This window comes from Echiichthys vipera (assembly GCF_963691815.1).
Source record: "Echiichthys vipera genome assembly, chromosome: 16".
Taxonomy (NCBI): domain Eukaryota; kingdom Metazoa; phylum Chordata; class Actinopteri; order Perciformes; family Trachinidae; genus Echiichthys; species Echiichthys vipera.
This window is the reverse complement of record NC_139841.1, coordinates 7,543,436-7,555,790: the sequence shown is the minus strand read 5'-3', so window position 1 is coordinate 7,555,790 and position 12,355 is coordinate 7,543,436. Positions and strand designations below refer to the sequence as shown.

Genomic DNA, 12,355 nt, shown 5'->3' with positions numbered 1-12,355 from the left:
GCTTATAGAGGACACTAGTAGGTCTTTGACTTGACAAATTCAGGACATTTTTTCATGCATAGTGCAAGTTTGGGTCAAGTTTGGGTTGAAAATGTATTACTTTAAATGTGAAATTTACAATTATACACTGATTAAAATATGCTCTGTATCACACTGTAGCAGAATCGTACTGTGTCCTGCACACGTAGTTTAACAGGTCCTGACTTGCCTGGCAACCTGCTGCCTACCAGTCTAGGTCTTTCATGAATAAAATTGTGGAGAAAAATATGCATAATTCCTGTTTAGTTTATTTCGCAGCAACTGTGTATGTCTTAGAATTCTATACAGTCGTTCACATGTTTCTTATGTCATCATGATACATGGACTGATAACTTATTGCAGCAGTGTAAACCGAGACTGTGAACAAAGTACAGCCAACAAAGTTACAGCCCTGCATACTGTACAACCTGTAGCCTACAGATTGTACAGTATGCAGGGCTGTAATCCGGTATCGTCCAACCTATTTATGTTATTATTCAGTATACCACTACTTTCTAACGAATGGTAAAGGCTGGAGTTATTATAAGTGTTGGGCAAAATCAGCCAAGTTCCTATTCAAATAAGCCAAAAGGATGACACATTTGCAGCTGTGTGAGATAGTCTTAATGTGGGACAGGATATACATTACTACAGTATTTTGTACTACCAATTTGTAATACACAACAAATTAATCAGTTTGGCGGGAATAGATCAACATTTTGGGAAATAAGCTTATTTTTCTTTCTTGCAGAGAGTAAGACATCCAGAGGCAATTAGCCTAGCTTAGCATAAAGACTGGACGCAGGGGGAAGCTTCAAGGAAGTTACAAAAGTAAAAGTACTTATTATGCAGCATGGCCCTATGTGTGTGCGTTATGTGTTCATCACTTACATGTAGCAACTGGTAAATGTGGAGCTAATTTTAATTTATTTATATATATATTAAATATTACTTTCCATACTGCTGGGTAGCTTAAGAACCTATAATACTATCATAATTAATTTATTGGTTATATTTGGTATTGTTAATCTGAACCTGCCAAGTAACTCAAGTTGTTAGACGAATGTAGAGCAGTAAAATGATGTTTCCCTCTTGGACATAGTGAAGTAGAAGTATAAAGTACAAAATACAAATACTTAAGCAAGTATACCTGAAATGTACTCACTTACTGTCCACCACTGCTGTCTTAACATCTTATCATGTAAACAACCAACATCTCTTTTTATGAAAAAGAACTTTATTAATATCTTAGAAATGGTACAATATGATACATTACAGTAAATGACATGGGACAAACAACATGTAGTGTAGGTAGGTAACTGTGCAAATGAACAGGGCTGTGTTGTATGTATGTGTGTGTGTGTGTGTGTGTGTGTGTGTGTGTGTGTGTGTGTGTGTGTGTGTGTGTGTGTGTGTGTGTGTCTGTACTGCATCTACTCCTGACTCAACCCTTTAATAGGTTGTGACTTTCTCTGTTTACATCCCTTTATCTACACCAGCAGATTTGATACAAGCGAGCAACAAAGCTAAGCCACACTGGCAGCAAATGTGAGGCTTAATGTCAAGTTAAAATTCTATTGTGCTTGAAATGATTATTAAGTATTAAGTATTAAAATTAACTTTGCACTTTTCTCTTGTATTTTATAAGCTCAAAAACAATGTAGGTTTGCATATTGCAGTCATTAATTAGTGGTTAATGCAGTGTCGTGCTAGTGTAGATATCAGGACTCGGTTTCTCTGCTCTTTTCCAGTTTTCACCTTTTACCCTGCAGTAACAGAGGGGAGTGGAGAGAGGGTAAAGGTCCTGATGTCAGTCAGCCTCCTGTTGAAGGTAGAAGTCGTCAGTTTCAACATACTACCACTTTTCCCCTGTGGGGTCAAACATGGGATTTACCACGGCAACCAGACCACAAGATGCAGGAGTTATTGGTTTATTAAAATACAATCCAGAAGGGAAAGCATTTCGGCTTTCCAAAGGATGCACAAATAATAACAGAAATGCTGTCTGAACACATTGAAATCAATAATAATCAAGCCTTGGCTGTCCCTGTTTGGCCCTACAGTGGGAAGTGGTTCTAGAGGGAGCTTTTTGCACCTGGATGCAGTGTGTGCTCTTTATGTGACTCTATTTGACACCACCGTCCACTATTTCCTAGATGGGCAGAGCTTATTTGGCAGTGATGACCACTGGCATGTCAGTGGTAGTGTCAGGTCCCGCTCCCTTCTCATCTGAATCACTCCCAGTGCTCTCATCCGACTCGCTGTCAGCGGCTCCGGGCGTGGCTGTGGCCTCCTCGCTGCTCTGACTGTCCTCGTCCTCGGACTCCTCGCTGATGCTGGCGCTGTCACTGGCGGTGTCGGTGCTCTCCTCCTCTTCCTCTGGGGCACTGGAACTGTCGCTAGTGGTGGCGTCGCTAGTGGTGGCGTCGCTGGTGCTAGCGCTCTCCTCCTCTGGGAGGGGGGCCTGGCGGAGGCTGATGTCTTGATCCTGAGAGGTGCTGGAGGAAGCGTCAAGGCCCTGGCTCTCCACGTCAGGGGTGCTGGTGTCCTCCTCCAGGATGTCGGAGTGGACCTGAAGAGCCTGGAGGTGCGGCAGAGGAGGGACAGAAGGATTTAATTTTTTGATTTGTCTCAGGAGAACAGAATTCATACATGCTGTAAGGTTTTGTTGAGTTTGCAAACACTGACATATGGGTAACGTTAAATTAGTCCAAGGTGGAAGGTAGCATTTTGGTCATTATTGGACAGTTTGACAGTGTTAATATTCTAGAGCAGCCTAATATCAAATTTGACTCCCTTTGGACTCTATGAACGGATAACACAAACACAGTTTTGAAGCTCAAACTAACCTGTACCTTATACACCTTCATTGTCTTGTCGACCTCATTGTCCTCCGTCATGTCGTAGGCCGTCTTCTTTCCTTCACTGATAAACTCGTAGGACTTGTAGGGAGCAGGAACCTTGTGGTAGGATTTGTCCTCCACGTACACTATGGACTTATAGTCGCTGGGGTAGCCTCCCAAGCTGTCGCCGCGGGCTGTGTCTGTGACGATGGAAGGCACGATGGGCTCTTCAGTCGTTTCAGTCACGGGTTCCTCTGTTACGACCACAGGGACAACGGTGGCAGGAGCGGGGGTGGAGGACTCGCCTGACTCTGAGCTGTCACTAGATTCATCCTCCTGGATGACAAAGATATATCTATATATAACTATCAGAGATTGGAAACCTCTAACATCTGTTTAATTAACAGGTATCAGTACAATGATACACAGCAACAAAACACTGTGTTTCTGGCCTCAAAGTTGGTAGGCCACCTATATACAGACCATCAGGCAGGCATTTATAATCAGTTTCTACTCTTACACATGAAACCCACATTCAAAAACACATGCAGAGGCCATCACTGCTTCCTGAAATATGATATTCTAAATGTCTGATGTTGAACCAACCTTCTTCTAGTGCAGATCAGGTTTTTTATGCTGATTAATGTTCAAGATTTAATAACTTTGGTCTATCAGTATCATTAACCAACCATGTTGTATATGTAGCCAGATGTGGTGTGTTTTTACTCACACTCTCCTCTGTGTCATCATCATCGTCATCATCATCACTGTCTTCGCTGTCCTGGCTGACAGAGGCTGTATCTGGGGATATAGTTGTGTCTGCGCTGCCAGATTTGACCTCTACGGGAGCCTCAGCTGCCAACAGCTGCAAGAATCATTCAAACACAAAGTAATAAACATCAGAAGACATAAGAAATATAGAATTATTTAACAAGATGAGTCCTAATAAATTACTATTGATCTGATTTGATTTAACATCTCTCACCTCGTCTTCATCTGAGTTCTCTGTGCTCTCATCTGAGTTGGAAACAGCAGCCGCTGCATCGCTCTGCAACATGATGGAGACACAATAATTTAGATGAATCTTCTTTTTATGCTATTGGGCCCCTATCGATTGTGCGTTCCTGTTCACTGTCACTCGGAGCGGCAATGCCCTTAATTATTTATATCTTTAAGCCTTGATAAAATTTAAACAGGTGAGTTCTAAAAATATTTATCCTCTTTACAGTTGTCATGAAAATGGAAATTAGCTCTAGAGACCAAAACCATTTTTGTACCAGTCTGTAAGCATGATTATTTGGGCTGTAACGTTGGGCATTAGGGGTCTGTTAGGCGGATTCGCTTTTGGAGTCAGCCTCAAGTGGCCATTTGATGACTGTTGTTTTAGATTCTTCTTGGTTGTCGCTTGGTATTAAGAAGACCTCTTGAAGGCCTCAGGATAAGGTATTAAGGAAGTACAAGACTAAGTATAGTCCAGTGATCTTGTATAGCACGTCCATAAAGTAGGGGGACTCACAAGAGACAAATTAAAAAAGGAATTGTATACATCAAAGAAGCAAAGCCTGAGACATCCTGACTTCCCTAGTAAGTGTCACCGGATCCTATGTTTCCCATAATGAAACCAAAGAGCATCTCTCATGAGACTTTCCCTGCCTCCTCAGTGGCCACATTTTTCACCTACAGTTTGTAACTAATCCAAGATAACCCTGATGAAATCAACAATGAAACATCATCAGAGAAGAGTATGAGTATGAAAAATAGAATATTTCACCTGTACAAGTGCTGCATTGGGTGGAGCTTCTGGTCGTCTTACCTGTGGACAAGACCAACTTCAGTCAATATGGAAATTTCTCTCTCTCTCTTTCTCTCTCTCTCTCTCTCTCTCTCTCTCTCTCTCTCTCTCTCTCTCTCTAGCTCTCTCTCTCTCTCTCTCTCTCTCTCTGCTGTTACTACCATACTTACCACTTCCTCAGAGCTCTCTGAACTGCTGAAAGAAATCTTCCCCGCCTAAAAAGCAAACAAAGATGTATACAATTTTTGAATCAAAATCCTCAGTTCAATTCAATTCAATTTTATTAACTGTGCCAAATCATTACAAAACTTATCTTAGGACACGTTGCTGAGTAGGTATAGACCACACTCTATGACTTACAGTATAATGTCATAATATGTAATGTGTTTTGAGTCCAAGCTGCTGTTCCCAGTTCAGCAAAAGTTATCTTGAAGTTTTGACCTGATCAATTAAATGACTCACCGGCCGGCACAGGACCGTGGCGAAGAGCAGAACGAAAACAACAGCCACTTTCATTGTGTCAGGGTTTTGTGTCTGGATGGGGAGGACAGAAACATGCAGGTTGAAGTCAGACATTAACTCATTATTGTAAAACACAATAAAACAAAACATAATCATGATGCACAGCGCTTGTACAACACCAAAATTCTTGTACGAAGGCCATAACATCACAGGAAATACAATGACATATCAAACAGAAAAGGAGCTGCTAGTAAATCCTCTCACTCACATTCCGTCCTAAAAGCGGAGGCTTGCATGGCTGTTAACTAGCAGTGGTGCTTCCTGAGGCCTTGGTAGTTTACAGGAAGTCATTAAGTCCTTAATTACAGACCTAAACAAGCGGTTATGTGTCCATTACAACTCTGTTTCGATACAGTAAAATATTTTCTCTGTCATCAGAGCGAGAAAATCCCATCGTTTTGGTGCGTGGTTTAGTAAACTATGTAACAAGATGTTACTGGTCCAGAAGATGTGAGAAAATAACAGGTAAGATTTACAGACAGATGGATGTGGGTGTTTGGCTAAAAGGATTTAAGGGAGAAAACCAGCAACATTTAGAGTTACTTCATTTCCATCAATCATTCTGCAGAGCACTGTCTAAGGAGTTATTAAACATTTATTATGATATATTAAAATGAGAAATAAAATGTCAAATGATGTCAATGTACACTGCAAAAATAAATACAAAACACTACAAAATCATTGCTACTTCTTTTTAAGCCTTGGGACATACTGTATATTTATATTGAAGTCAGGCTATTTTCAGCAGAGGAGTAACGCTCACTCCTTGGTGCTCTAGTGAGTGTTTGGGGCAGCAGGATGGTGTATGAGGGATTAAGAAAAAAGTAAACTAGAATGTGTGTGTTCATGATAATGGAGGAACATGTCACAGTTTTTTGGACCCCAATGGAGCACTGTGGCACAGAGGAAAAACTATATATTTAGGTACTGTCGATGTTAATTTTTAATCGGTATTTAGATGCAGTGATTCTCTCTTGAAAGATTATGCATAAAAGTCAATAATAGGAAATGTATTGTGTGAGACCTCACACCTGCATTTGGTTTTTGTTAACAGTTTATTGTTGGTTTTGGTCTTAAGATGTGTAACAGTAACACTGAATGAAAATGTTTTGAGTGAAATACCGGCAAGACGTTATTGTATGCATTCCTTTTTTTCACTGTAGGTCTTTGCTAACAGCAGCTTTAAAACATTTCTATGTTTCTGTGTTCCCCTCCCTTATTGTAACTATTCTCTTCATGCATGCTGTGGGAGGAGCAGTCAGAGTGTCTGCGTCTATCTTTAATGATGGACTCTTCCTATACTGTGTAATTCACCAGGTTATAACTGGAAAGCCACAGTGCAGCAGATGAAATGACAAACGCCCATATGACTGTATGCATGTGTGTATTTCTGTATGTCTATCTTTGAGAGGCCCAATTTCAGTTTCAGACCTCTGGAGTATGGACATTTTGTCTGGACCTCACTTCTTCTAAGGACTGTTTGAAGGTCAAGTCTCTGTTTTTGGGTTAAGGTTAGAATGGGATTTAGGGTTAGGGTTGGACACATAGCTGTGGTGGTTAAAGAAATAGTTTTGACATTTTGGGAAATGTGCTTATTCGCTTTCTTTCCAAGAGTTATATGAGAAGACAATACCAGTCTCATATCTGTATGCTGTACATTTTAACCTAACCAATGGGCCATCTTAACCATTAGAGGTCAGTGCCTAACCTCAATCATCTACGGATTGCGTTTCCACCATGGATTGGACAGCCACGGGGCCCTTGGAGCAGTTTTGGGGGTTTGGTTCCTTGCTCAAGGGCAGGTCCAAGAAGGCGAGCTGGCACGCTCCAGCCTCTAGTCTGCATTTCATACTTTATCCGTAAGGGGACTAGAACCAATGACCCTCCGGTTCTCAAGCCAAATCCCATTTTAGCATAAAAACTGGAACAGGGGGAAAATGGCTAGCCTTGCTATGTCCAAAAGAAGACAAACCTGCCAACCAGCCCCTCCAGACCTCGCTAATTAAATGTCATATCTGATAAACACGTACAAAACCAAATTGTCAAAACAACAACTTGTGGTTTTACGGGGGTTAATGGACAAGACTATTTCTTCCTGGGCTTCCTGGAGTCTTGTCGCCATTGTGGTGTTGCTAGGCAAACAATGGCTTTGTCAGCTCTTCAGTCAAAATCACTTCTGACTGAGCTGGTAGTTAATCAGTGTGTGTTCGCTGGTGTGGTTAGTCAGGGCTGGACCTGGACATGGACAACACCAAAAAATTAATTTCCTGCTGCCCACAGCTTCCACTTCCTGCTTTGGGGTCACTGTAATACTAATCAGCCAATCAAACACAGCCACTCCCAGCTTCACCTCTGACCAATCAGAGGCGGACTTCCACTGCTGTAAAGTTTTTTTTTTATTTTATTAAATTTAACTGCAATAAACTACATAGCTTTATGGTGGACAACCAAACCTTCTTTGTAGCTCCACAAGTTAATGAGAGCTTGCTCGACAATGACTTTTGATTCCTGCTAATGTTGGACAAGTGTTTGAAAATCAGTCAAAATAAAGTCACAGTTGGATAGAAAACTCTCAAGGCTGCATTTAGACTCTAAAACAATGAGCCCATTACACTGAGTAAACTGCAAAACAATCTTGAAGCCATTGCTACCTAAAATGTATTTTTTACAAAACAATGTTTCTAATTTAGATGAACTTGTTTTAAAAAAATTGTCAGTAGTTTTCTATTTTTATTTTTCAACCTATTTCCTTATTATTTACTCAATAAATTAATGCTACAACCTTATTTACTCAAGGGAGTTTCACTAAGATGAAGCCTCTTTCTTCAGGATCGCCATGATCAACCAATCACAATCTGGCTTGTTAGCCTTAAGGCCACTATTGCTCATCTGGAAACTGCATGGTATAAAGCAGGTTAGAGCGCTAGGATGAAAACAAATTGCATTTGCTAATGTAAAAATTTGTATTTGGAATTAAGTTAGGCACAACACTTTTCTTACTATACTACTATATATATCATACTATATAATACTTTGGGAATTGGATTTTTTTTTTAAGATGGTTAAATTATTTTTTTGCAGTGAAGCGGGAATTAAAAAATTAGAAAGTAAGTTATAAAATAACCTATATGGTCAAAGGTATGTGGATACCTGACATCATATGTGATTGTCATCCCAAGTCCTTGGGCATTCCTCTGCTGCTTTAGGTTTTCTGCAAGGTGTTGGGACCTGGCTGCAGCAAGGACTGACTCATAGTCAGTGTCCCAGTTCATCCCATCCCAGTGTTGGATGGGTTTGAGGTTAGAGGTCTGTGCAGGACAGTTAAGTTCTTCCCCACCAAACTGGAACAACCATTCATTTATGGACCGGTCTTTGTGCACAATGCAAAAAAGACCTTCTACCACACCTTTAGCACACATTTGGAAGCAAACTATCATCTATAATATGACTGTATGGTGTAGTATTAAGGTGCCCCAAACTATGAAGCTCAGCCTAATGAAAAAACAGCCCCAGACCAAAAGTACACAAAAGTATGTAGAAATGGGTGTACACCTATTTAGACCTTATTTCAAATGCATAAAAGAACTTTGGACCTTTACACACTGCAAGTTTCCAAATGTTGAATCGTTTTCATTCCGATAAATAAAGCACATTTTCAGCAGCTTACACAAACATTACCCTGCCCTCCCATATCTTCATCACACCATCAGTATTCACAGTAAACACAATTTCATATATTTGTTCTGACCTTGTTTGCAGTCTTTGGGAGCTTCAGGACTTGAGAGGCTGCAGATTGTGGGGCAGAAACAGACGGACGTGGTTTGTCTTTAGTTTATCTCCTGGGCTTCCAGGGATGTTGTTGGCTGCTCGGTGATGCTGCTGCTGAAACTGAGGCTCCCGTTGGCTTATAAACGCTCCAGCTTCAGGCAGCAGCCAATCAGCTCAGAGCTTGTTATGTCATGAGGTTAACCGCTCCATGGTCCACCTCTACTCTTTCTCCCACTCTTCCTGTGGTTGGTATTGTGGTGGTGCGGGGGCAAACACACACACAAACACACACACATACACACACACGATGCAAAGACAAATACATGGATAAAGACATGCAGACTTTTACAACCCAGACAGAAGCATGTGAATGTACTTGTTTGCCCCCCTCTCTCTCTCTCTCTCTCTCTCTCTCTCTCTCTCTCTCTCTCTCTCTCTCTCTCTCTCTCTCTCTCTCTCCCTCTCTCTCTCTCTCTCTGTGTATGAAGTTAATTTAAGGACATGTAGTGACAGGCTCTGGGAAAAACTGCAGCATATAGTGGCGGTCGGTATGACAGTGATTCAGCTTCCTCACAGACAGAACAAGATCATCTGACTGAGGTCTCTCTGGATAATTGAGAATTTGTCTGTGACACCAGACTGATTTATATGTGTGTGTGTGTGTGTGTGTGTGTGTGTGTGTGTGTGTGTGTGTGTGTGCGTGTGTGTGTGTGTGTGTGTGTGTCTGTTTCCAAGTATGTGAGTAACTTTATTCGTTTGAATGTGTGTCTGTCTGTGTGTATGTATATAATTGGATGAGCTCAGTCAAGTTGTGCTCATGGAAAAACATTATATCCTTTATTTAACCAGGTAAAAATAAAGTTGTGAATAAATCTCTACAAAAACTCCTTTTCATTAATGACCTGGCCAAGAGGGCAGAATAAGCATTGTTACGACAATAACACAAACAATACCAACAGATGAATACGACAGCCACACACTAATGTCTGAGAAGATACCAAGTTAAAATGCAATATAAGAAAACAGTTATAATGCATTCATAGGGACGAGTTTTAAACGATTTCAGGGAGAAATTGTGGGAGCAATGCCATCGTCCAAGAGAATGTTTTCTCGATCCTTTAAAATGGACTTAAATTGTCTCACAATATTGAGCTCTGAGCTCTGTCCCTCTTATCTGAACATCATTTCAGGAAGAAGCTTTTTTGCCTATAGTGGGAACAAACTGTAGGCAAGCCATACTGATGTTGGTTTTTACACATGTATGTACACAGATAAGAAGGAACCAGCACAAGGAGAGAAGTTTAAACAAAAGCCAACCAAAGATCTGTGGACATACAGAGTTGGCCATTTAGCGGCATAGTAGAGTGGTGTATGAGATTTCCACAGCCACAATATAACATAAATGGTAGGCAGTATCCAACTTCTTTAGGTGAGACTGGTCGGATGCATTCGTAAAGTCTAGATCACCATATTCCAATAAAGGTAAAATCACTTGCAAAATCAAATGTTTCCTCTTGACTCATTTCTAAGAAAGAACATGGAGACAGAGACAGATATTTTTAATGTGTGATTTGAAAGACAAGTTACAACCTTTTAAATTGCAACCCCTTCAACGATTGAGATCTTGAAGGAAGAGTGGATGTTAATTTATTAAATTATAAAGGAAGTCTTTTTCTCATGCTTAATCAACATGTTGAGTGCAAAATTACAGTAACTTCAATTGTTGTTTGAGCAATTTCAAGGTGGAACAGAGCAGTGTATAAATCAGATGCTGAACAAGTCCTATTTGACTGTTACTAAGAGATAAATGGGGGTCAGGACAGGGCCATTCGATACTACATCCTGCTGACTTTGATTTGATAATAAGACGGGGGCGGTAAAAAGGGAGTGAAGTGGGTTTGAATCCAGACAGGCATGCATTCTCTGAATTCTCTTGTAATTTGGATTTTACGCTTGCAGCGATGTTGAGACTACACAATGATTGAACTTGATTGGCTCGTAAAGTGTCTGAGTCTGTCTGATGATATATACTCTACACACACACACACACACACACACACACACACATACACACACACACACACACACACACACACACACACACACACACACACACACACACACACACACACACACACACACACACACACATATACACACACTCACATACAGATGGAGAGTTGTTTACTCTAAGTGTACATAAAATACATTAGATTTATGATCAAGAAACAGACAAATCGATGAACAAAACAAACATAAATATACCAGTTTGAGCTCCCATACATCTCAGAAACAAAATGCTCTGCTACTTTTTTCTCTTAAAGTCCTCCTCCAAACATGGAGGGGGACTTTAAGAGAAAGTACAGAAATAATCAGTTATGATTCATATTATGTTTAGCATGGTTTTCCCCACATAAAAAAGTGTATGTGTGTCTGTATATTCCATCAGTCTGGTTGATACAGTTGTTGGATCAGGCAGAAGCTGATGAGAATCCACAGCTGCTATGAGGCAACAGTGCTAACCACTACACCATCATGATAATGCACAGTCATTTTAATTTCTGATTTAAAATGAATTGGTTCTGAAAAAAACAACAACATATTTTGTACTCAGTGCCCTTCTGCATTTAGCTCATTTTACTGGTAACTTATAAATATATTTTTGTTTGTACAGAACTTTTTTTTTTACTAGTTGTATTGGCTTTCAAATCTGTGACATCCCAAATCAAGCTCGCCCGGGACACATTTGAATCTCTGATTTCAGTAAGTGCACAGACATCTCCTTCAGGAGAAGACTGTGAAGTCAGTATAGTCAAACATTTAAGGGGATATAAACATAAGAAAACACATGTTTGAATAAAGTGGCTCATTAAGGATCTGTATGTATTTCCACACATAGCTGACATTTGGGTTAATTTTGTTTCAAAGGGACTCCACGAATCCATGGCAACACAGATAAAGACGCTACATTCTTTAACACAACATATAAACTTTGCTGTCACTGTACTTTGAACCTTACTCCCTGCTAACACAGGTATGTGGTCAATGCGTGATTGATTAAAAACAGATTAAAAGCCAAATAAATCTCCCCTGTGCACTTTATGTTTAGGATGAGGAAATATTGTATTAACACACTTGAATGGCCGCGAACTGATGTAATGAGTGTAGAACAAAGTCTCTCATTTTCCTCCAGCTATGGCAGACAACTCTATACACTATACTGTAAAATTGGACTTGTTTAAATGCTGTCAAGAGCTGCAGCAGTCACCCAACATAACAAGACATGCTCACACAGGACATTGAAAGACATAATGTAACAGTAAAGCGTCTCTTTGCTGGGAAACATACGGTGGATATCAGTGACAGTAATTCCTGCTTTGGCAACATTAATAATCAAGCTACTGTAAATCTG

The 12,355-nt window shown here is 40.3% G+C and overlaps 1 protein-coding gene across 2 annotated transcripts; it reads right to left on the bottom strand.

Moving 5' to 3' along the window:
- Window positions 1-1,933: 1,933 nt before the first annotated feature.
- On the bottom strand, window positions 1,934-9,049 carry spp1 (secreted phosphoprotein 1). 2 transcript variants are annotated; one of them, XM_083930500.1, is made up of 8 exons: window positions 8,924-9,049; window positions 5,116-5,187; window positions 4,824-4,868; window positions 4,633-4,674; window positions 3,847-3,909; window positions 3,592-3,726; window positions 2,868-3,197; window positions 1,934-2,599 (listed from the first exon to the last, which is right to left on the bottom strand). In XM_083930500.1, exons 2-8 carry the CDS (start codon window positions 5,167-5,169, stop codon window positions 2,186-2,188), a joined length of 1,083 nt encoding a protein of 360 aa, XP_083786626.1. In that variant the 5' UTR covers window positions 5,170-5,187; window positions 8,924-9,049; the 3' UTR covers window positions 1,934-2,185. The 2 variants fall into 2 exon arrangements, with proteins under 2 accessions (XP_083786626.1, XP_083786627.1); XM_083930501.1 differs by having other exon boundaries at window positions 2,874-3,197.
- Window positions 9,050-12,355: the final 3,306 nt, after the last annotated feature.

What these genes read in the sequence shown, in the direction of transcription:
- spp1 (XM_083930500.1), bottom strand. Translation starts at nt 5,169, where the DNA reads ATGAAAGTGGCTGTTGTTTTCGTTCTGCTCTTCGCCACGGTCCTGTGC. An exon ending in CAGAGAGCTCTGAGGAAGTG is followed by an intron (nt 4,675 to 4,823) that starts GTAAGTATGGTA and finishes TCTTGTCCACAG; the next exon opens with GTAAGACGACCAGAAGCTCC. An exon ending in TGAAGGTGTATAAGGTACAG is followed by an intron (nt 2,600 to 2,867) that starts GTTAGTTTGAGC and finishes CCGCACCTCCAG; the next exon opens with GCTCTTCAGGTCCACTCCGA.